Here is a 24,958-nt window from a genome sequence, read left to right on the forward strand (position 1 = left end):
CCTGCCCCCCTGCAGGAAATTCTCTAGATCAGTGGTTCTCAAACCACTTGAGAGTTTTACTCCCTAAGTAAGTCTTTTCCAAGGGAGGGAGTAGGGCAGTAGGGCGATCCCCAGGATTGTGTCACTAATTTGGGTGAAAGGGAATATTTTTACTTACTGGGGGCTTCTGGCAGCTGCAGGAGTTGTGGGGAGCCCTGAGCAGCCCTCCGCACGGCTCTCTGATGCTTAGAATGTTGATTTAGAATAGGGGTGTCCAAACTTTTTGACAGGAGGGCCACATTATCTCTCTGACATTGTGTAGGGGGCTGGGGGGAAAATCAATTTACATTTAAAATTTGGATAAATTTACACAACTTTACATAAATGAATATATTAGAGATAGAACTTCTATGAATGAACGAAGGTCTCATGATAGCTCAAGGTCTATAAAAAACCTTGCACAAAGCAAGGCTGGTCTTTCCTTTGCTGCAGCTGCTTCTTCACACACATGAAACAGCAAGCAGCAGATGGAGCCCTTGGCCTGCAGCTCATGCAAGAGGTCAAATAGTTGGCCCTCACGCTGAGAGTCGCATCCGGCCTGTGTGGGCTCCAGCAAGTCTCCAGAGGTCCAGAGGCTCATTGGAGACTGGGGGCTGCTGGCTGGCCAGATTGGGGGTCCCCAAGGGCCGCAAATGACCCCCGGGCCGGAGTTTGAGCACCCCTGACTTAGAGCATTAGAATGTTGTGAGAAACCGGTTGCCAAGCAACCAGGAAGTGCTTAGGGACCAGTTCTTGTCACCATTCTAAGCATTGGGGAGCCCTGCAACTTCTGCAGCTGCCAGCAACCCACAGTAAGTAAAAGTAGCCCCCTTTCACCCCCATTAGCGATCACGTTGCTACCTCCCCCTTTCCCCCACCCCTTAAAGGGATGGGAGAAGCTTTACACATGCTGTTTGAAAAACAGTTTGAAAACCACTGCTCTAGATATTGGGAGCTGCTTCTCTAGTCTTCACTGTGGGAAGCAGCCTTTAAGTCATTTAAAGGCCACATCTGTGTCTCTTGCTCTCACACCCGCTTCTCCACCATTGATAATGACTTCCTGGGAGCAAAAGGGATCTGTGTTGTATAAATCCTTTTGGACGGTCTTCCAGATTTGAGGCAAGGTTTACACAGGTAACAAATGCTGTAAATCCAGCTTTGAGTCGGTATTGGAAACTGTGGGTCCACCTAAGAAGTTGAGGCATTCTGATAATAGGTCACTGAGGGCAACAGCATCACAGGCCACTCTGGTAGCAGGGCCGTCATTTCATAAATGTCTTCTTTGGGCCCAAAGGAGAGATGTAATGATGTCCAGGTGAAAGGGATTTTTTGCACCAGTATCAGTCCCCCAAGGTACTCTATGGGGTTTGTCCCCAGGCTCAGACATTCTTCAGAGGGCAAGATCGCAAAGATGACAAGGCAACTGTCTTCTGCTTTGGGCCACAAACATCAGTCAGTGAACTGGTCTGAAGCTGTAGACCTGTGTATCACCACACAGCATAACTGTTTGCTGGATAGTTGGATATACAGAATCCCTAGAGAAGCAGTTTTCAACCACTGTGCCGCAGCACACTGGTGTGCTGTGAGGCTGCCCCAGGTGTGCTGCAGGATCAGAGGAGGCAGGCAGCAGCCGCGCGCCCGCCTGCGTGCGGGAGAAGCGGCTGCTTTGAGCCTCAAGTAGCAGGCAGCACAAGCAACTGAGCAGCCAGTGAAGGGGCTAGTCGTGGCTGCTTTGCATCCCACACAGCAGCTGAAGAGTTCTCTTGGAGCTTGCTCCTGCTACTGAGCAGGACTCAGGCTGCAACCTTATCCTCACTTTCCTGGGAGTAAGCCCCATTGGTTATTATGGGGCTTACTTCTGAGTAGACATGCATAGGGTTGAGCATGAAGGCGGTTGTTGCCAGCCTGTGTGCTGATTGGGCAACCAGAGAAGCCTGGAGGAACCAGGAGGTGGGAGCTGAGGAGTGAGAGAGAAGAGGGAGCTAGAAACGGGCAAGCAGGTACATAGCGAGCGAGTCTGCTGAGGCCCCCAACCTAAGGACTGGCTGACTGATAAGGGTCCTTGAAAGTCCCTTTTCCTTACCAGTTTGCCTTCTTAGTTCTTAGTTGGCAACCTTCAGTCTCGAAAGACTATGGTATCGCGCTCTGAAAGGTGGTTCTGGAACAGCGTCTAGTGTGGCTGAAAAGGCCGATTCGGGAGTGACAATCCCTTCCACACTGGGAGCAAGTGCAGTCTGTCCCTGGCCTGTCTCCCTGGCTATGGGCCTTCCTTCTTTGCCTCTTAGCCTCAGACTGTTGGCCAAGTGTCTCTTCAAACTGGGAAAGGCCATGTTGCACAGCCTGCCTCCAAGCGGGCCGCTCAGAGGCCAGGGTTTCCCACTTGTTGAGGTCCACTCCTAAGCCCTTCAGATCCCTCTTGCAGATGTCCTTGTATCGCAGCTGTGGTCTACCCGTAGGGCGCTTTCCTTGCACGAGTTCTCCATAGAGGAGATCCTTTGGGATCCGGCCATCATCCATTCTCACGACATGACCGAGCCAACGCAGGCGTCTCTGTTTCAGTAGTGCATACGTGCTAGGGATTCTAGCACATTCCAGGACTGTGTTGTTTGGAACTGCAAACTCCAGTTTGCCTGCAACTCCCCAAAGCAACCCTCCCTGTACTTTGGGGCTTTTAGAGGAAGGGTGCTGGGCCACAATCCTGTCTACACTTACCTGGGAGTAAGCCCATTGACTATAATGGGGCTTACTTTGAGCAGGCATGCATAAGATTGGACTTTTGGTTGTACTCTTTTTTTCTCAAATACACAAGCAGGCAATTGGCACTTCTCTCTCCCCCACACCATCCCCTTCCCCAGGCATATTCCCCCCACAAACTCACAATCACAGTTAGCAACTCTCTTACTGTCCCTCCCCTCACTTGTTCGCACCTTCCAAAGTTACAGAATCACTGCCTCACGTTCTCTCTCCCTCTTTCTCCCACACCCCCAGTTTAATCTTGTACTTGTTTCAATCATGTCTCCTCACTGCCCCTCACCCACATTTCTCCACTATGTGATCAATATGCCCTGTCTTTGCCAACACTTTCTGGCACTTTTGATAAGAATTTGAACATAGATTTTTTTCCTCCTTTTCAGAAACCACATATACTTCCCTCTTCATGCTTCTTTTCAATTTTTTGTCATGTAATGATTGAATTGTATTTTTATTAATTCAAGATTATTGTAATGTAGTAATTTAATGTAAGTAAAAAAAACTGGTAGTGTGCCTTGACAGTTTTAGTGCTTTGTCAGTGTACTGTGAGGTGAAAAAGGTTGTAAATGGCTGCTCTAGAGTATCACACTGTTCCAACAAGATTATATGAGCTTAAGGGTTTCCAAGTAACCACTCCCTGTGCTCATCTTATTACAAATAATATTTATATACAGGACAACCATCATTATCCATGGGGGTTCTGTTCCTGGAACCCTTGCAGATATCAAAATTCTTATATGCATGGATTTTGGCTGCCCCAAGCCCTCTGAAACTGACCTGAGCTGTGCTTAGTTGGATCCGGAGGACCTTCTAAGGGCCAAAAACCATGACTTGCAGTTTTTGGTCAAAAGCCAGAAGTTGTTTTTTTTTTGTTTTGTTTGTTTTGTTTTTTGTTTGCCCTCTGAAGGCCTCAGAAGGGCCTCTGGACCCAACTGGAGCACAGCTCTGTTTGGGTTTGGAGAGCTACAGGTGGCCCAACCCATGGATGTGGAATCTGCAGGTATTCAAATTCATGGGTACTTAACCTACAGATATCAAGGGTCACCTGTACTGCTTTTGAACAAAAAAAGTTGGTGAAGAGGTTTACAGAAAAAATAAAATGCCAGCATAAATATTTTGAGTTCTTTTTTTGTAATTTTTTGTTGTTGTAATGCCTAAAATAATCCTGCTGTGTGAATTTGGTTGTTTGGAAGTTTGGTCATTTGGATGCATGCAACTTCTTTCAGGTGGAGCATAATGTCGTATGAACTGAAATTACCATCAAAGCAATCTGTTCTTCCGGTTACTCCAGAAGAGGAGTCTGAGGAATGTCAGGTGAATGTTGATTTTTGTATGTTCCTAAATTCTGTATCTCTGGCAAAATAATATAATTAAGAACTGCATTAAAAAAAAAAAAAACTATAGCAGAAGTACTTTAGCCTCAATGAAATTAATTTCCTGCCATGAGGTTAGGTTAATTGCAGTCTCTTACTCCAGTGATATTATGTATTTGATTGCCGCTACTCAAGTTCAGAATACATATGGATCTGAAATATTTTGCCAGTCATGAAGGGCATATATGTAACTGCATTTCCTATAAAATACATGTGAGCAGTGAGAAAGAAAGGATCAGGAAGTTTCTTATATGTAATTAAAAGAGAAAGTAAAAATATGTACAGAAACATGCCCTTCATACCTGATGTAATAAATACATACTTTGGTTGTTGACACCTATGTAATCATGTAAGTGGCCTTTCAAGGCAGAAGCGGCATAGCAAAAGCAAGTGGGATGATGATGCAAAATACTGTGGAATGAAGAGGGACAACTACAAATGTGCAAATATTAGAATCAGATTCTGAAGACCTGTAAAGACAATACTGGAACTCTCAGTAGTGACCTTCATATAGACATGCCATAAGGTACTTCCTTTTAATACTGAATCATTTAAAAATCAAATTTGTGTAGAAAGGTGTTTAAGTGTTCAATAGTTCAGTATTAACATTGCTGCCACTTTCACTTTTTATTTGCACAACCCTGCACTGTTTAATCTGTGACTGTGTTTGACACAGGCACAATCTGAATATTTAACCAAAGCCGAACAAAGTGTAGACTTCCTCATTACCATTTTTTTCCTTTTCCCTTTTCTTTTACTAGTGAATACAAAAAGGGAAAAGAAAAAAAATGACATAAGAGGAGGGAAATGACATAAGGTAATGGAGTAGATCGGGGTGCTCAAAGTTTTTGGCAGGAGGGCCACAGCATCTCTCTGACACAGTGTCAGGGGCCAGAAAAAAAGCTAGCTAGCTAGGGCGGCATGTGCTGCTGCCGCCGCCTGCCTGCCTTCCTGGCCAGTGCAGCCAACCAGCCCTCCCTCCCTCAGAGGCATGTGCTCTGGGCTGGGCTGGGCTCCCCTCCCTCCAGGATCTCTCTCTCTCTCTCTCCCCTGCACTCGCCTGGCTCAGGTTGCAGGAGGGGAGGGGAGGGGAGCCTAGCCTAGCCCAGCGGAGCCCACCCCAGCCCATGGGCAAGGCAGGGAGAGACCTCCCTTCCCCCACAGGGGATCTCACTCTCTCTCCTGCACTCCCCTGGCTCAGTTTGCAGGAGGGGAGGGGAGGGGAGGGGAGGGGAGCCGAGTGGAGCCCAGCCCAGCCCAGCCCATGGGCAAGGCAGGGAGTGACCAGCCGGCAAGCGCACAGGGTCTTTTATAGTGGGAAGTAACGCAAGACCTGCAAGTCTCACGTTACCTTCCCACTATAAAAGGCCCTGCACTCACGCTGGGCTTGTCTTTCCTTCACTGCCACTGAGCTCAGCGGCGAGGGAAAGCAAGGCACGGAGCTTGCGCGGCGGGCCAGTGCAGGCTGGGGTGAGGGCTGAGTGCCCATTGAAGATGGGGGGATCCCTTGGGGGCCGGATGGGGACCTGCAGCGGGCGGCAAGTGGCCTGCGGGCCGGGGTTTGGGCACCCCTGGAGTAGATTATGGTCTGTGGTTAAAGGCAGTCTTAACAGTCTTGCAATACTAATACTAATTCTAATCCTAATTCTAACAGAACAGTATTAGGCATTAATACCTTAGAATGGGACTAACTAGTTTTTCGGGCATGCTAGAATCTGCCCCATTGTTATTGCAATTAAACCATTCTTTAACCCTGTATATTGAATGCCCTGGGTTAGTTACAATCAATTTCAGGACTTGTATTAGACCAAAGAGCAAAAGATGATTCAAATAGGAATAGACAGCAATCTTGGTGGCCACATGCAGAGAAAGACCTTCAGCAGTACACTCTGTGTTATGTTAAGACCATTCCACCTAGTCTCCACCAATGCACCTAGTCTCATTTGTAAGAGTTCCTGACACTTTGCTTTATGCTGCTAGTTAATGTGATGCCAATCATTCCAGTGGTGTTTTCAAGGTGTATTCTTGGATAGGAACTGTGCATGTGATAGCAAGCCACTTTTGAAACCTGGGAAAAAGCTGTCTGCTATTGTCACATACTGTACATTTTTTAGCATTTATAGGTTGCTTTTCCAGTGCATGTTCAAAACGGCTTGCAACAAAAGATAGAAAAAAACATAATAAAACCAGGATGAAAACTTAACAGCATAACAAAACAACTACAAAACATAAAAACTGCCAAACAGGAAAATAATCTATTTTGAGAGTAGTCTCGAAAGTCCAACAAAAAGGAAGATGTTACAGTCCCTCCATGGTGAGAGCAAGGATGAACAATTTCTCTGTTCCAGAATGTCGTCCACAGCTGTAAAGGCCTGGCTTCTAGTGGCAGGTGTAGGGATTGCACACTGAAATGGTAACTGAAGCAGAGTGTGATTTGATGTATGTAGACAGTGAGGTTTAATAGAGAGAAAAATAGTCTTTTTCTTTTCCTAAAAAAAAAAAAAAATTTAAAAGTTTTCCTGGATGCTTACAAACCTTTGAGCATGTGCAGAATTGCTCTGTGGATAGTAGCGATCGCATTTTTATCATGAAGGTAGAAGTGCTGGCAAAGCTTACCAGGTAGAGGTCCGAATACAAACTTCAGGAGCTCGCAATGCTTGCTTCAAGGATCTTTATTTAATTCCAGAGCACAGAGGCAAACATTATATAGCCTCTTACCCCTTCTCCAAACTGGCGAATAACTCCTGGTGTACCCCTCTTGCCCAGGCCTCAAATCCACAAATGAAAGTTTAGGATGGAGAAGGGCCTGACAGTGCAAAGCACTTGAAGTCAGGGCTTGTGAGGGCTTGCAAGCAGCTTAAATTGCTGGATGCAATAATAGCCAGTTCCTCACAGGCCAGGAGAATCATTACAGACTTTCACTTGGACTGTGGGAAGTGTTTTTTTGCAGCCTAAGAGCTTAGCTTACAAAAGGTTGCGAGCCTGACCTACATGCTAGGAAAACCTGCAGGGGCTCCCCTAGTCCTGTGCCAGGCTGGGTGTTTTATACAGCCTAAGACAGTTGGTATAGTCCATTATCTCAGACTCAAAGAAGTTCCCTGCAGGCCAGCTGGGACTTTGTGCAGTCTCTCCTGGTCTGCAAAAGCTGTTTGCTGTGTGTACCCCAAGGCGAAGTCCTCTTCTAAATGCCTGTGATCTTGTTCTGCAAATGCCAGCTCTGCAACCAAGAAAACCTGTTGGCGGGACAACTTTGGAGATGGGTGCTTGGGAGGCCGGGGTGGTATAAGAGATTTTCCAGTTGGGCACTTCTGAGGGCCCATACCCATCAAAGTTTCCACCTGTCTGGGCCGACCCCTGTACCTTGAGTGTACAGGCCATTCAGTGGCAGTGGTAGTGTCCAGTTCACCATCTGAGGTCAGACAGGAGCTCCATGGAGAGTCCCAGTTCAGGGCTTTGTTCCAGGACCCCAGCAAACTGAAGCAAACTAATGGGAGATTAGGTGTTTTACCTTGAAAATGAGCTGAGCTATTTCATGATTTGGGAAGAGGAAGTTCTGTTTGTTTCTTAGTTAAAAGCAACAAAATGAGGGGAATTGCTCATTGGAGGAAACGAGTATTATAACCTTTCCTAGTTTGCAGTCTCATTTTGGTACAAAGACCCTGGAATATTCTTAGCTAGCTTGGCTATAAATGTTAGTTTGGGGGGGGGGAAGTGACAATTGTGCATGTGCGTGATTTTTTTGTGACTTACGAATAATTGCAGGTAGAATATGAAGATTTTTTTGCTTCATGTGCTTCAGATGTCTGCTTATGAGGATTCAGTTGCGGGTCACCTTACTAAGATCCTAGATTCTGATCAACACTCAGTTGTCATATCTTCTGCCGAGTAAGTTGAGTAACTTGCAATTCACAGTGTTATGTGTAGAATCTCTTCTTTTGCAATGTTCTTAGAATGCATAGGCCTGAAACCTTTGCTGGTCAATTCAAATGAAACTGCCTTATTCTGAATCAGTTTTATTGTTTATTCTGAAGATTCCTATCTTTTGGCCTCTGAAAGAGGCCCCTAAGGTGGCTCATATCAGTTAAAGTCTACAAATGCACAATAAAATCACCCTTCTCCACTTCAGGAGGCAGTTGGTGTTTTTGTGACCATTGAGGAGGGAGGGGCACAGACAAAGCTTCTGAAGAGTCAACAGCAGGTAGAGATGGCAAAGGTGCCTCTTTTCCTTGCTGGCTCCTTTGTTCCTCATCTTTCTGACAAGTCAGTTGTATTACTGATTGGCAGCAGTGTGCAAGTTTTCAGACAAGGTTCTTTTCCTGCCCTGCCAGAAGATGCCAAGGATTTGAACATTGATTGGGTCCTTGTACGTTGAAATCATGTAGTTTACCTCTGGGTGATAGCTCCAAGCCTGTAGAGAAAATCCCGAATTTATGTACTAGTTCCGTTCCTGAGGTTTGACAGGAAGTCGGAATGGATGTAAGTTGGAACAACTGACTCTTGACAGCTCAGCACTGTCATGCGTTCTCAAAAACACTAGAATGGGTGGCCTGTGCCTATGTTAAAGCACCAGTGTGGCCATCCGTAAGTTGGGTGTATGTAACTCAGGGACCCAGTCTACATATAAGCAAGCATGACAGATGCTAGAATCACTAGTTCGGCTGCTATTAAACTCTGTATGATGTGAGTGCCCAAGGCTTTCTGTCCGGGTCTAGAATTCAGTTTAATGTGACTGTACGTAGATCTTAGTGTCTCCTTTAAGGCATGAGTTTAGGGATTCAGAAATGTATTTGCATAAAAAATCATATCCATCTTTACATTAAAAAATACAAGGTGACTTAGTAAAATTAAATATTGTGTTTGTAGTCATAATAGCAGGTTCATTTTATTTAGCATAAAAAATGCTTAAAAAGACAGAGTTATAGCCACACAGTTCCTAAATACATGACTGGCTGTTTTTTTCCCCTCTGGGCCTCTGTTTTATTGAATTAGGTTCAGGTGGGTTTGTGGTGACACCTCTACATGAGTGTTTCATCACAAACCTAAACACCACTGGTCAACCGTGCTTGTGACAGAGCACTAGTGCAAATACTTCATAATAAGCAGTAATGAATCCAGATTGCCAATGAATATCAAATTGGTTAGAAATTTAACTGACTGGCTTGGTGCCTAAGAGTGGATTTCTTAGGCAGTGGTTAATCTGTAGTGATGGTTCCGGTGTAATTAGTTCAGATGCCGTGGATGTATTATCTTTTGTGTGTGGGGGACATACACACAGATAATTGAGTCTGTCTCAAATTAGTTTAGTATAATTAAAGTTGGATATGACAGTAAAGTCTGAAAGCTGTGTACTGCAATTTCTAAATCCTTTCAATAATATTGGTGAATAGTAAAAGTGTTCTAGTGGCTCATACTTGTTCTCAGTACATAAAGTTGCATTTATTGAAGTTTCCCATGGACTTCCCATGGAAGTTTCCCAGGTTAGACAAGGAATAAAGGGAAAACAATGTTTTATGCTTTGACAAATATGATTTCTCTGAGTTATAGTTTACAATATAATTCCTTAAATATTTGAGATCTTCTAACCTCTAAAGTTATTTCCTACTTTCTCTTTGCTTCAATATTTCTATCTCTGACAAAAGGATATTATGTGAAACTGTAAAAGGGTTCGTTGCCAAAATAGGGAAGACCTTTGAAAGACCAATGGAAAACGCAGAAGCAGATGCTTTGGCCATTAAAGTAAGAATTAATCTTTCTTCGCTCCCCCATTTCATTAATTTTGCATATCTATTGTTATATTGAAATGATATAATTCTAGAAGATTTGTGCCTTAGGCTCAACATAATGGAAGTTCTTGTTTTTTTTCACTGAACAAAAAAGGCAACAAACATTTCCAGTATAGTTTCATCAATTGATCAAATTTTGTTTTGTTCATAATTTCATGACCACAAAAATCACAGTGCATTTGTTGCTGCTATATGCTGTGCTGTGTGCTCTCTTTCTCTCTGCTAGGCAATGGGAGGGGAATTGCAGATTCAGGAACTACGTATATCAAGCTGTGATGTTTCCCTTGTTATGGAAAAAACAAACAACTGCTATAGCTGCTGAGTCTGTGTACTGTGTCTTGCTGGGAGGTGGACAGCCAAAAAACACTGTTTACTCTGCATTACTTTGGAAGTTCCTTGGGACAGGGATCCCTCTATTTTTAAAATTTTTTAAGAACATAAGAACAGCCCCACTGGATCAGGCCATAGGCCCATCAAGTCCAGCTTCCTGTATCTCACAGCGGCCCACCAAATGTCCCAGGGAGCACACCAGATCACAAGAGATCTCATCCTGGTGCCCTCCCTTGCATCTTGCCTTCTGACATAGCCCATTTCTAAAATCAGGAGGTTGCGCATACACATCATGGCTTGTACCCTGTAATGGATTTTTCCTCCAGAAACTTGTCCAATCCTCTTTTAAAGGCATCCAGGCCAGATGCCGTCACCACATCCTGCGGCAAGGAGTTCCACAGACCAACCACACGCTGAGTAAAGAAATATTTTCTTTTGTCTGTCCTAACACTCCCAACATTCAATTTTAGCGGATGTCCCCTGGTTCTGGTGTTATGTGAGAGTGTAAAGAGCATCTCCCTATCCACTCTGTCCATCCTCTGCATAATTTTGTGTCTCAATCATGTCCCCCCTCAGGCGTCTCTTTTCTAGGCTGAAGAGGCCCAAATGTTGTATCCGTTCCTCATGAGGAAGGTGCCCCAGCCCCGTAATCATCTTAGTTGCTCTCTTTTGCACCTTTTCCATTTCCACTATGTCTTTTTTGAGATGCGGCGACCAGAACTGGACACAATACTCCAGGTGTGGCCTTACCATAGATTTGTACAACAGCATTATAATATTAGCCGTTTTGTTCTCAATACCTTTTCTAATGATCCCAAGCATAGAATTGGCCTTCTTTACTGCCGCCGCACATTGGGTCGACACTTTCATTGACCTGTCCACCACCACCCCAAGATCTATCTCCTGATCTGTCACAGACAGCTCAGAACCCATCAGCCTATATCTAAAGTTTTGATTTTTTGCCCCAATGTGCATGACTTTACACTTACTGTGTATTTACTTTTTTTTTTTGCTTCTACAACTCTTTGAATAATTTGACTGCCCAAACCTATCTACGGAATAGCATTCATTCCCCAGAGTGAATACTCTTCTCTCTTACTGTTTCTCTTAAGACTTGACAGTTAAATCAGGACAGACAAAAGAAAGTACTTTTCTGCACAGTAAATTTATTTATTTGATTTGATTTGTAATCCGCCTTTCTCCCCGGAGGGTACCCAAGGCGGCTAACAACATTTTAAAATAATAAAATACATTAAAATACATCAAAAATACATAAAAACAGCAATAAAATAGATAAAAAGCAACCAGCAGCAGTAAAAACAATTAAAAGCAGCCATCAGGCATCAAAGGCTTGCTGGAATAAAAACGTCTTCAGGCCTCGCTGGAAGTTTAACAACGAAGGAGCTGTTCTCAACTCAAAGGGTAGGGAATTCCACAATACAGGCGCCGCCACCAAGAAGGCCCTATTTCTGGCCGCCCATCCCCCTCACCTCTCTTAATGGCGGCACAACCAACAAACCCCCTCGGATGACCAAAGAGGACGGGCCGGAATATATGGGAGAAGGCAGTCTCTCAAACTTATAACTTATAGATTTTACTACCACAAGATGTGATAACATTTGTATGTTTAATTGGATTTAAAAGGGATTTGACATGGAGGAGAGATTTGTCAGCTTTGATGAAGCATGATAATAAAATGGAATCTCCAGGTTTAGGCGCAGCATTCCTTTGCATTCCGGGTGCAATGGGGCAGAGTTATTGCTGTATTTAGTAAAATATTCCACCTTTCCATTTAAAAGTGACTCACACTATCATTTAAAAACTGTGACATCAACAATTAAAAGCACAAAAATAAAAGAAACTAGAGGCAGCAGGTAGTCATCACCTCCAGATGACCTATTTAAAAAATCCCACAAAGCCAACCAGTTAAATATCAGTTAAAAGATGGAATTTGCAAAATGACAAGATCATCAGAGAGAGAGAGAGAAATGTGCACCTTTCTGGAGAGGAAATTTCAAAGTTTAGGTGTGGACACATAAAAGGCCTGACTCGCATATCCTGCCAACGAAGCCTTTGAGGTCCACTGGATGCAGAGAGCCTCACAATTGAATCTTGGGGGAGGAGCAAGCTCATGTGAGAGGAGGCAGCTTTTTAGATATTCCTATCTCAAGCCATTTGGGGCTCTGAAGGTAATAACCATCACTTTAAACATTGCTGGGATCCCCGGAGCAAAGGCATGCTCTGGGCCCCCATGGTGCTTGCCACTCTCTCTGATGTCACATTGGGCACCACCTCTAGTACTGAGGGTTCAGGGGACAGTTTCACCAGGTGAACCCTCTGATGGTTGTGGGTCCTTGGTTGGTGCCAACCTATTTCACCCCCAACCTGAAAATTGTGAACATTTTAGAATCAAAACTGTGTATATTTACAGTTCTGAAATTTGGGCTATAAAAAAGTAAGGCAATTATTGCAAAATTTACTATAGTTACCCTGTTCCCATGAAGTGGGAAAGGGGAAGCAATTTTGAACTTTTATGGAATTTGGGCACTGTTCTGTGTCAGAAAAGCATTTAACATTTACTAAACAGCTTTTTAGGTTCAGCAAATATGTAAATAGTACTCATGTGTGTATGTGTATTCCTTTTGTTTGTATCTTTTGTTAGTGTTCAGAACTGAATGAGAAGCTAAATCTGCTGCTTCAGGCCCTTCATGCCGAAGCCCAACTTTCTCCTGTGGCACCACGGATCACTCCCCCCATTGTAGAAGAAGAAGCTGAAGGGTCATCAAGTGAAGAATCTTTGTCTGATGTGAAGGATCAACTGGCAGAGAGCAACACATCTCCCACTCATCAGGTCTTCAAGCCACGGGAGCAGCTAATGCTCAGAGCAAACAGTCTGAAGAAAGCTCTGAGACAGCTCATTGAGCAAGCAGAAAAAGGTGAACACCTGGAAGAGAATTTTACTTTTGCTTTTCTTCTACATCTGTAATGAGCTTTACGCATGTTCTCTGTTCTTTCTTTGGGGTCATTCCATGTCAAGTGGTCTAGGGCTTCCCGCGCGACCATCATGGATTTTAATGAAATTTTGTGTGTAGAGTCCCACATGTTTCAAATGAACTTTGGTAAAGTTTTAGGTTCGCCAGGGGAAAACTTGTGGAGTTATAGCCATTTGTTTGATCCCATACTGCGACCACGTTCAGTACGATTGTGAGATTTTGACAACTTTGAGACATATCTTCTGTGTTATTTTTTCAAAAATGAAACTTACCTACCTTATACAACTTTTTGCGCTCTATTTAATGAAACTAATAACTGTTTTTGTTGAGCGTGTCCAAAGTGGTTAAAATTGCAGCAAAGTTGGCCAGAAAAAGTCAGTGCTACAAAAAAAAATCCAAAGTTTAGTGTTGAATAGCTCCAGCAATAATTAAGTAATAATTGTGAAATTTAGTACATAATATCCCAATATAAGTTTGTTTTCAAATTTCAGCCTCCTAGCTCTTTCCATTATTGTTGGCAACCTTCAAGTTGATTATTTTTGTAAAAAGGCCAAAAATGGAGTATTTTCAAACTGCTTTTACAAGAAAGTACCTTCTAGAAATGTTTCTAAGCTAATCTCATTAGAAAGAGCATGTTTCAAATCCCCCAGAAAAATGGGTTTGATTTTCTAACGCAGGCAAACAATGCATGAAAAATAGGGACAAAGTTGGGAGACATTGCCATAGCAACAGCCTATATTTCAACATGCAATTCTGTCATGTTTCAGGTCGTGCTGATTTCTTTAATTGCAGGAGAGAGAGAGAGAGAGAGAGAGAGAGAGATATCCCCTACAGGGGAGGGGAGGTCTCTCCTTGCCTTGCCCATGGGCTGGGCTGGTCTCTGCTCGACTGGGCTTGGCTCCCCTCCCCTCCTGCAACCTGAGCCAGGGGAGTGCAGAGGAGAGAGAGAGAGAGAGAGAGAGAGAGATCCCACTTGAGGGAGAGAAGCCCAGCCTGCAGCACATGCCTCCGAGGGAGGGAGGGCTGGTTGGCTACACCGGCCAGGCAGGCAGACAGGCATGCAGCACACAACATTTCATTAAAATCTGTGATGGTTGTGCGGGGAGCCCTAGACCAGTTGACATGGAATGACCCTTTGTTAAACTTGCTTGCTAAAGATTAGTATTGCATCTTTCCAAGTCAGAACTTTGATGATGCTGGCACCAGACTGTCTTGCATTGGTTCCTCACACCCCCTGATGGTGCACTGAGCAATACAAATGTCACTAGTATTGAAGGTTCTGGGGTCACCTTAGTCAGGTGGACCTTCTTAGTGCCCAATATGGCTAAGTTCTGACACCACCCTGATTCTCAGCTTCATTTTGTATATTGTAACATGAAAATCCCTGTGAGAAAACAACTTTTGGGAATGGCAACTTTCATTTTAACCCTGTTTGTATTTTACATAGATACAAACATGGGCAGAATAAAGAAATTTCTCACTTTTGTAAGATTTTTCAGAAAAAACTGAGTATGTAAATTCCTTCTTACATTCAGGGCAGACACGTTAATTAGAATTCCCAACATTAAATTCTTTATTTGCTTTTGTCACTTTTATAACAAAACTCTTATTTATTCCATATTACAAAATGTGCTTTGTATAATCATATCACATGTACATCTTTGTCTGATCTAACAGTTGTGGATGAACAGAATGCCCATACAGAAGAGCAGTTAAATCAGTCACTAACTGAATATAGTAAAGAATTGGATGAATCCAGAGAAGAGGAAAAGGAAGACAATGCAAAGGAATCTGAATTTCATCTAAGTAAGGAACCAGAAAGTAATAATTACATATACCTTTTAAACAAGTATTGGAGTTGCTTTTGCATCACAATTCCTATAAAATTAGTGCACATTTGGTGGAAAGCCTACTTATAAATTATAAAAATAATCAGCTTGTCAATTTGTTCAAACCATAGATTATAATAAAACATATGCAAAGGGCTCGACGCTTTGTATGTTACATAACAAAAATATTCAACAATACTTGTTTCGCAAGAATCTTTACTGATTTTTTTCTCCCATTTCTTATTCAGAAATCCTACTATTTATTACCACTTTCCCCATCATTTTCTAGTTTTCATACCTCTGTGTGCCCAACATATCTGTATTTAAAGTATCCACCTCAAATGAAAAGATATACATTCAGTCCTATCTAGCTTTCCAGTGCTGATGTAACCATGCTAATTGGTGCTGATTACCCCTGCTAATTGGGTAAGAGGCACTTTTTCAAGTGGGTGCTCCTTTTTTTAGCAGGGGGAGAGTAACTGGCCCACCTCACCCCAGCACTGTCTGTTCTAGTGGCTGTCTGCCGGTATTCCTTGGCATCTTTTTAGATTGTGAGCCCTTGGGACAGGGAGCCATTTAGTTATTTGATTTTTCTCTGTAAACCGCTTTGTGAACTTTTAGTTGAAAAGCGGTATATAAATACTGTTAATAATTAATAATCCTGTGGTCAAGGAGGCTTCCTCAAGTGAATGTGTGTTCCCTTATTTTGGGATTGCATTGGCGCTGCAAAGTTGGATAGATTGGATCTTCAGAATGGCATACCGTTTGAGAAGGTAATCATTCTGTAATTTAACACACTATTCTCTAGGAATCCACAGGTCTCTTAAAATGTCATCGTAAAGTAAAACTCATAATGTCAACCTCTTCCTCAGTGGGGGACCAAATATTAATCAACAAACTTTGAAAGGTAGCTTTATGCATACTCATTCATATAATCTTTATATGCAAGAAAATATTTATCTCTAGTTAGGTATATGTATATTGTTTCCCTTCCTTCTCTGAACAGTTAAAACAGCTCCCAGATCTCCAGACGGACGGAGAAGCCACCTTCCTTCACACACAAGTTCTTTTTCAGCCACAGCCTGCACAGCCAGCAAAGAAAATCTTCCAGTACTGAACACAAGAATAATTTGCCCAGGTACAAGATTTTTATCATTTGTTAGTCCTTTCATTGGCTTAATATATGTGTCTACTCTTCCGTTTGCCGCACGCACTGTGGCAAGTTTCTCACTTCACTCTGATGACTGTGGCAAACCTTAGCCTTTCTTCTGGGCTTGGATCTGGAGAGAGGTAGAGTGTCATCCTCACAGTTGTGCTGCGCTTCAGAAGTTCAGTATTCACTAAACTTAATAAGAAAACAAAAGTGCATAGGAGAGTCAGGAGTTGCAGTTCCAGGGAGAGTTTCTGTTTCTGCATAAGGCTGACAGTATGAAAGGGAGACCATTTCAAAGTCCAAATATTTTAAAAGTTCCTTTTGGGGTTTTTTTGTGTTTTTTTTACAATGATGCTGGTTTCTATTTTGAACTCTTATTTGTTTTTCTTTCATGTTTTCTTAACTGGCAAAAACTGCTTTGGTTTCTTTGGGTGCAGCAACTTGCTGCTTCATCTCTAGCATTTGATATATTTATAATTCTTGTTTGAATAAAACTAAATGTTTATGCTTTTACATTTTCTGCAAATACCACACAAAGCAATTTTTTACATAGCTAATGAATCCATATGTAGTACATTTTTGTTCTTAAAGTAGCAAAATTTATTGATAAGTGATGATAAAATATTGCATATTCAAATTTTCCACAACCTTTCCATGACTGGGGGAGAGAATGTTTTTACTTCCCATGGCTTTACCATTTCTGGAAATTTTTCATTTCTAGATGTGTTTGGTTAAGTTTCAGTTTTGTTGGCATTTTATGTTCTCTTTGTTGCTTGGTATCCATTTCACAGAGGCTGTCTCAGATTTGTTGGTACACTTTCTTTAAACATGCATTTTTCCCCCTTTTCTCATCAGGTCTAAGGGCAGGTCTAGCTGCCTCTATTGCAGGGAGTTCCATTATCAGCAAAATGTTACTAGCAAACATTGATCCATTTGGTGCTACACCTTTTATTGATCCTGATCCAGAATCACTGTAAGAAAAAATTGTTTTTTTAAATTCATTCCCCCTCCTGTTTGGTTGGCATTCTTTGTTCATTTTCACAAAACCGATATCAAGGAAACTGTGCAGAAAGCAGTTAAAAGTTTAAATGGTTTTACTGAATTCGAATATCTAAACTCTGAGGAGAAATATGTCTCACTAGAGCTTAATAGAAACATTTTTCTGGAAAGGAACTTTATCCTAAGATCTCAAAAACAAACCTTTGCACTTACAATTTCTTGATGAGGGTGGCTGAGTGTTCTGCAGTATTGAATGTCATTTCCACTCAGATCAGAACAGCAGGCGGACTGCAGCACTTCCATTTTAGAGTTGGGGTAATGGCTCAGCAGTAGCTTTCCTACTACTAGCTTTCATGACCCCAGCACAGTTTTAGGAGCAAGGGTGAGGATAGAACCAGGACAGGTCTGCTGCTTGCCTTGGATAGTAATGGAACACCTCCCCCCCTCCCCCGTTTCTCTCATGCTTAAAATCTAACCTGAGCATCTGCAGTTGTGATCTGCAACTTTGAACACTGCAGCCTGGTGCCCAAGGTATCAATAAGAAATATAGGTTCTCCAGAGTACCTGAGTCCTTGCTATGGATGCCAGGTGCTTTGGAAATGAGGTGCTCCAGGCCTTCTTGCAGTTGAGATATTGCTGAGCATACTTGCATCGGCATCACATAGGATGTTTTGTTTCTATGGTACCTGATAGTTACACTAAGGCTTTGGGTGCCCTGCCTAGTGTACAGCTATTGTAGCTTTCAAGATGCCAGAGCAATGGCAGCTTTCTGCAAAACGTCAACTTTTCAGCTATCTAGTAAGCGAGAAGGGAAACGGTCATGGCACATGGTGCAAGGACTGTGGGAGACTTATGGAGGGATTTGGGGGAGGCATTTGTAGTATGTTATGCTCATGGCAGTCATCAGGAGAGCAGTGGAGTTAGAACTTTGGCACTGGGCTTAAAAATGTTTTTCTGATTTTTTAAAAATAACTTGCATTATTTGAATCTGATTCCAAGTCAAACCAGTTTTGCCCATTGGTCGTTATACCAGCTTCTGGAAATGACCTCATTCATAGTGTTGCAGGTATTGGTCACAGGCATCCCAATCCTAATGATAGACCTGCACTGTGATCCAGCAGGACCTCTGCAGCATCGAGTGCAGGAATAGAGACTGCTAGAGGTCTCCTCGGGTGAAGGGAACATTTGTCCCATTACTCTGGATAAAGTCTTACGGCATGTTTGCAACAGAGCACGTGCCCATTCCTTTGGTGCTAGTTGGCATAGAATTGGGCCATAATTCTTGTTTTGCAAAAACCACATGTAACAAACTTGCAGATACCATTATGACCATTGCACATTTCATGCAAATATGCAGAGCCATATTTACCAGTTTTTACACTTTGACCAGAACTCAGTTTTAGCAAAGAAGAAATTGTTTTAATAAAATTGTTAATATTTGTATAATACTTTCTGTTGTGTAGAAAGTGCTTCATGTGTATTACCTTAATATAGTCCTTGCAACAGGCCGTAAGATTGTAAGCATTATATTCCCACATTGCAACTGATTTTTAGATCTATTTTTAGCAGACATGGTAACCAGCTGCAGATTGAGAGTAGGACTGGTGAGCTCCCTGAGCCCCTTAATGTAGCCTTCTGGATAATCAAGTGCCAAATAATCATGTGCAAATTTTACTGTGCATATAAATTCCATGTATGTGCCATGATTTATACAGGCTGGGAAGTGTCACTTTCTTGCTGTGGAATTAGGGCTTCCTTAGCACAGAACTTTTGATACATTTATTTTAAATAAAATAGAGTATCAAGTCCTGCCTGTTAGTACTTCTTGCATCAAAGCAGGATTGCTTCTGTACTTACATGGGTACTCTTCCAAATGTGCCATTAATTCTGCAACTGTTTCATGGTAGGGTGGAGGAGAGACACAACCATGAAGAGAAGGAGGCAGATGGCTAGTGCAGAATCAATTGAAAAGCTAGAAATAATCCCATTATTTATATGCAGCAGTTACAAGCTAACCTACATATGTGATGATTATTATGCGGTTCTGCTTTGCTCTCACAGGGAAGGATATTCAGAGAAGTGTGTCATGAATAACTATTTTGGAATTGGACTAGATGCAAAAATCTCATTAGAATTTAATAATAAACGAGAAGAACACCCTGAAAAATGCAGGTATGCAAGCTTTAAACAAGAATATTTTCTGTTACATTTTTGTAATGATTGGATATCTTTTTTTGTTCTGTGTCTTAGTGAAGATTGCACTTTACAGAAATAGGCTTGATCTGTATATTGCATCTGTCACCATGCCCATTTCTCTTTTGCTTTTAGGAGTAGAACAAAGAACATGATGTGGTATGGTGTGCTAGGCACTAAAGAATTATTGCAACGGACCTACAAGAACCTAGAACAAAAAGTTCAACTTGAGGTAATATTTGTTTATAGCTAACTGTGACTGTCAAGTTTAATAGGCAGGGAGCTCCCTCTCCAGCTGAGCCCCTTCCTCTACTCCTGTTCTAGCATTCACCTCTGTTTAATCTTAGAAGTGGAGCACTTGCTATGGATGGTAGAACTCTAAGCCTGAAACCCTATACACACTTACGAGAGTAAGGGCACAATCCTAACCAGGTCTACTCTATTTTGTTCAATGGGGCTTGCTCTCAGGAAAGTGTGGTTAGGATTGCAGCCTAAGTCACTCTGAATTCAGGGAGGCTTACATCGGAACAGACAGGTATAGGATTGTGCTGCGACTGAGAGGTTTAGACTAAGAAGTTGTCAATGGGGTATCTAGAAAAGAAATAAGGAAGCAAGGAGTCAAGGGAAGGATGGATAAAGGAGGCGGTGCTTAGAGATACTGGAATGGACACAGAGTCTGTAAAGAATAAGAATCTAATGAGCTTATGTGCTGATGAGAAGATGCAGGAAAATGAGGACAACTTGGGACGAAATCCTAACGCTTAAGTCAGTGCTTTCCAGCACTGATATAAGGGCAATGCAGCTCTAAGGTAAGGGAATGAACATTTTCTTACTTTGAGGAGGGATCCATGAGTGACACCTGACTGCAGGATGCAGCAGACGTCTCACTGGCACCGCTGTGCCAGTGCTGGAAAGTACTGACATAAGGGGTTAGGATTGCGCCCTAAATTTCATATGTGTTGTCTGCCTCTGTGGTCACATGGGTCATATGTGATGTCTATTGGAGATAAGGAATCAAGCAAAAATTTTTGGAAACAAAGCTCAAGAAATGCATTTAGAATCAGATGTACAGAAAAGCGATGAACTAAATCGAGAATGAAAAAAATTAGGATTAACCTTTCTGCATGTGTGCTTGGGGCTAAAAGAGTTCAGGAGGGGATGATTTTCCCTTCTCTGTACTCTGCTAACTAAAGCTGAAGGTGATTTCCCCTAAGGGCTTGAGGGTCTAAGGGAGAAAAGTACAGTAGTCTGAAGTGAAAACTTCTTTTCCACCTCTCTTCCCATTGATTTGGAATATTTGTAGATTCTGTATCCAGCAACTTCTCTGACTGATCAAGAATTGTGAAACAAAAAGAAGGAAATGATATTAGAGTCCTACTTGGTCCCATGTTTTAGAACTCTTGATTTTTATGTTTATGTACTTATGAGGGAAAAAAAGAAAATACATTTTCTTGCATTTGAGAGTTCAGTTGTGTTACTGTCATGCTCTAACCTTCAATTCTTTAAGGATACAATCCTGTACATACTTGCATGGAAGTAAATACCATTTAATTCAATAGAACTTATTTCTGAGTAGACATGTATAGGATTGTACTGCAAGTTTTTTCCATAAAATTCTGAATGTTTCCATAATTCATTCCATAAGAGTTCCATTCATTAATTGAATTGAAACCAGATTTTATATCCAACACCCTCTTAAGAATGTATAACAGCTGCAAATGTAGCAGAAGATCCGAGAGGCGTTTCAAGCCCGGGAGGGGGACGGGGATGATGGCAGAGACTCCCCCAAATCCTGTCCTTCCTTCTTGGCCTTGGAGCCCAACACTTGTCTCCTTGGTTCTGTACCAGTTAAATAGCTGAAGCAACTCTGAGGAGACCCAATGGGGCTGCCAGGGTCCTACATGGCGTAAGGTACTGTTATTCACTTACCCTGAGGAGACCTCCAGCTCCTTCCTGGCCCCGAAGGATATAACGGCAGCTGTTTTGGTACTGCTGTACTGTTGGGTACCAGTCAGGAATAGGATTGGGCCCTAGAGAAGGTGTTATGGGTGTGAGTGTGACAAATGGCTGTAGAATTCTATAGCATGGTTTCTAAAATACTTAATTTCTAAATATAACTGTATTGTACAAATACAATCCTGCTATTAACATAAACGGTTGTTTCTCTAAAAAGATGGATCCAACCTGCATTCCTTTAGTGAGTCCACTTTGCTCCTGATTGTATACATTTTGAATCATGCTCTGTGTATAACTGCTAAATTTAGAATCCAGAGGTATTTTTCACCACTCAGGTTAGCTACTGATCTTGGAGTAGATATATATATTTGCTTTTGTGTCTGCTATGTGTAATTGGTGTGAATAACTGTAGAGATTTCATGTGTAATTTGGATGTATTGAGAAAGTGTAAAATATCCTAACTAAAGACAGGAAGATGGGCCTGATTATTTTCAGGTATAACCTTGTCCTGTGGTGAACTTATTGCATGTATAACTTACTTTGAATAGTATTTTGTGCATTGTGTATTGCAGTGTGATGGACAATATATCCCCTTGCCAAGTCTTCAAGGCATAGCTGTTTTGAACATCCCAAGCTATGCTGGTGGGACTAATTTCTGGGGTGGAACCAAGGAGGATGATGTAAGAAATATTCTGTAATTTTTTTTAGTGTTCTTTTCTGCCAGAGTACTATGAGCCAGAATGCTAATATTTTATTGTATGCCATTTGTATAAATATCCAGAAATTTCTTGTTAAGATTTTAGTTCTAACTGTACACTGAGCACAATCAGAAAACACTGCATACAAATACAAAACCTTCAGATCTCTCTGCAGCACTCTGATTGAAATGGAATCTCAATAAATGTACATGCAAGAAGGTGGACAGGTAAGAGATGCAATTAGATGCAACTACAGGAGGATTCTACTCTATATGCTGCTTTCTTGGACTTAAAGGGGGTATTTGACTCAATTAGTAGGGATATTCTTTGTTCCAAATTGGGAGCCTTGAATATGGACACAAGACTGCTGTTTCTAATTAGGAGCCTTTACTCAGGCACCTCTTGCCAAATTAGTCTATCACCTAGTGGTGATTTGACAGACGTAGTAATGGTAAACAAGGGTGTCAAGCAAGGCTGTGTGTTGACCCCAACCCTTTTTAATATGTATAAGTGGTGGGGGCAGCGAGGAGGCAGGGAGGAGGCAGCAATGCAATCCCCAGGATCATGTCACTCAGGGAGCTGCAGGCGCTTAGCTGCACTTACCAGAGCCTCCTGCAGCCTCCCGGGGGTGCAGGGAGCCCTGCATGTCAGACTACAGGGCTTCCCAAAGCGTAAGAAGTGAAAGTGGAGCAATCGCACTCCACTTCCGGTTTTGCTGAGGCAGGATGTGATCATTCCACTTTTGCTTTCAAAGCGAAAGCCCTGCAGAAGGTCGCGCAGAGCTCCCCGCACCCCTGGGAGGCTGCAGGAGGCTCTGGTAAGTGCAGCCAAGCCCCTGAGCAATGTGATCCTGAAGATTGTGTCACTGCCTTCCCCCTGCACCTGCTACCTCTCCCCCGCCCCTGCAAGGACTTAATACAGCGGTTTCCAAACTCTCTGGGAGAGTTTGAACCACTCTAAGGTAATGGCACAGCTCCTATATGGCATCCCCATTTGGATCTCCGCCTTCTGCATCATGGTTCAAAGGATTCAGTCTCTCTTCCTGTACAAAATCTTTGCAGTACCTCAATGTGTACCTTATGCTGTTTTATGTCTGGAAGCTGGCCAAAACAAGTGGAGTCTGTAGGTTGGCTTCACTCTTTCAAACATTGGTTTAGTATTGGCTCTGCTGCAGCTAATGACGCCCTATTGAAAAGTATTTTAGAAGATTACTTCTGTTTTCCAGGACTGACCTTACTTAGCAAGAAAGTTCAATCTCTATGACTTTCCTTGGATTTACTGGGTACGATGCCATGGGCAAATGCGTTTAAGACCTTACGTCCCTGGCTAAGGGACATTGAGACATTGAGCTTTTAAATGAGGCCAAAAAACCTGCTCCTCACTTTTTTTTACTATCTTGGGCAGCTGATCTTGGGTAGTAACTATTTAAATTTTCTAACAAAACTGCAGGGTTTTCCTTAGCCAGATTCAATGCTTACCCATCGAATGAAAGTCAGTGTCAGTACTCCACAATCTAAAGTATGTCGTGGTTCAGGTTCTTTTGAGACACTTCCTCATATTTTACTAAATTGTGTCACTCTGATCTACTATTTAAACCCTTTTTAAAAGTCATTTAACGGATCTGAAATTGACATGGTTAGACAGTTACTAACTGGTAAGAATGAGATTTTATCAATCTACATGGCATAGTACCTTTCCTTGGGGTCTGGGGATAAGAATAGGCCCTCAGTTTGGCTGTACTTGTCGTAAGAGGTGACTAAACAGCCACCGGGTAGATGGGTCTCGTTAGCCTGGGAAGGCAGCTCATCGGAGAGAAGGAAAACTCTGATCCCAAACCTCCACTGCCTTGTGGCTACATCCAATTATGGAAAAGGCTTCAGGAGTCAACCTTGAGGCAAAATCCGGAGCCGGAGTCCCTGAGGCAGTTCATGGCTGAACACAGTCACATTCTGGCAACTCCTGCGACGCCGCTGGAACCAACCGTATTGGCCTCTGCCTTTCCATTGGACCATTTCAGTGACGTGGAGAGGGGGGATTTGCTGCATGGGAAACAGTCTATCCTCCGTATCTACTTTGCCCAGGCTTCGCGCATTGGAGAGGACACTCTGTTCCAGAACCACTATTCAGACTATACCATAGTCTTCTGAGACTGAAGGATGCCAGCAACCAGTTCCTTTACTCTATTAGTACAAGAATTGTCTCAAGAAGTTGATACGGCTACTTTTGTGTTTAACACCCTGGTTTTATTGTTTATGCCAATAAAGTTTTTTGATTTGATTTGAGGGAGGCCCAGGGAAGAACTTACCGTAGATATTCACCTCTAAGTTGATCCCACAGATAAGTTGAGGGCAGGTTTTGAGCCAATAATCATGGAATTTTCTATGACCCTCAGATAAGTCGGGGCTAAATTTAGGGGGATGTCTGACTATAGTTTAGTCTGATTTTACCCGAGGCCAGATCCTGAAAAATAACCTACCACTAATTATTACCTAAGAACTATAGTCTCTTATTAAAAACACAGTAAAAGATCATAAGATACATTTTTATTCTTTTTAAAATTCTGGTCTTCACCACCTTTTTGTAAGCACTATCAGAGTAAGTGCACTGTAAACAACATACTAGTAAAACAGTGGTTCTCAACCTGGTATTCATGTACTCCCAGGGACACTCAACAGAACCTTTAGGGGTACTTGAAAAAGAATGGAATAATGGTAGAAAAAGATAGGTCATGCTCCAGAATGCCTTGCAAGACAGGAATGCCTTGCAAGGACCAGCAAGGAAGGAAGGGAGGTAGCTAGTTGACTGTGAAAGCCCCACCAATAGCTAGTTTTTGGTCATCAATTCATGTATGAACCAGTGATTGACAACCAGCACAGTAAAAA

At 42.4% G+C, this 24,958-nt stretch overlaps 1 protein-coding gene across 2 annotated transcripts in view; it reads left to right on the plus strand.

Annotated features, from left to right (window-relative positions):
* DGKH (diacylglycerol kinase eta) overlaps positions 1-24,958 on the plus strand; it is a 64,381-nt gene that overhangs the window by 19,180 nt on the left and 20,243 nt on the right. For both annotated transcript variants that reach the window (XM_066619284.1, XM_066619285.1), the window contains exons 10-19: positions 3,996-4,083; positions 7,942-8,027; positions 9,782-9,878; positions 12,918-13,191; positions 14,926-15,054; positions 16,084-16,215; positions 17,086-17,203; positions 19,291-19,401; positions 19,558-19,654; positions 21,951-22,058. In XM_066619284.1, the coding sequence (XP_066475381.1) occupies positions 3,996-4,083; positions 7,942-8,027; positions 9,782-9,878; positions 12,918-13,191; positions 14,926-15,054; positions 16,084-16,215; positions 17,086-17,203; positions 19,291-19,401; positions 19,558-19,654; positions 21,951-22,058 (1,240 nt within the window). The remainder of the gene's footprint in view (positions 1-3,995; positions 4,084-7,941; positions 8,028-9,781; positions 9,879-12,917; positions 13,192-14,925; positions 15,055-16,083; positions 16,216-17,085; positions 17,204-19,290; positions 19,402-19,557; positions 19,655-21,950; positions 22,059-24,958) is intronic.

This window comes from Tiliqua scincoides, chromosome 3 (assembly GCF_035046505.1).
Source record: "Tiliqua scincoides isolate rTilSci1 chromosome 3, rTilSci1.hap2, whole genome shotgun sequence".
In the NCBI taxonomy this organism is placed as follows: Eukaryota; Metazoa; Chordata; class Lepidosauria; order Squamata; family Scincidae; genus Tiliqua; species Tiliqua scincoides.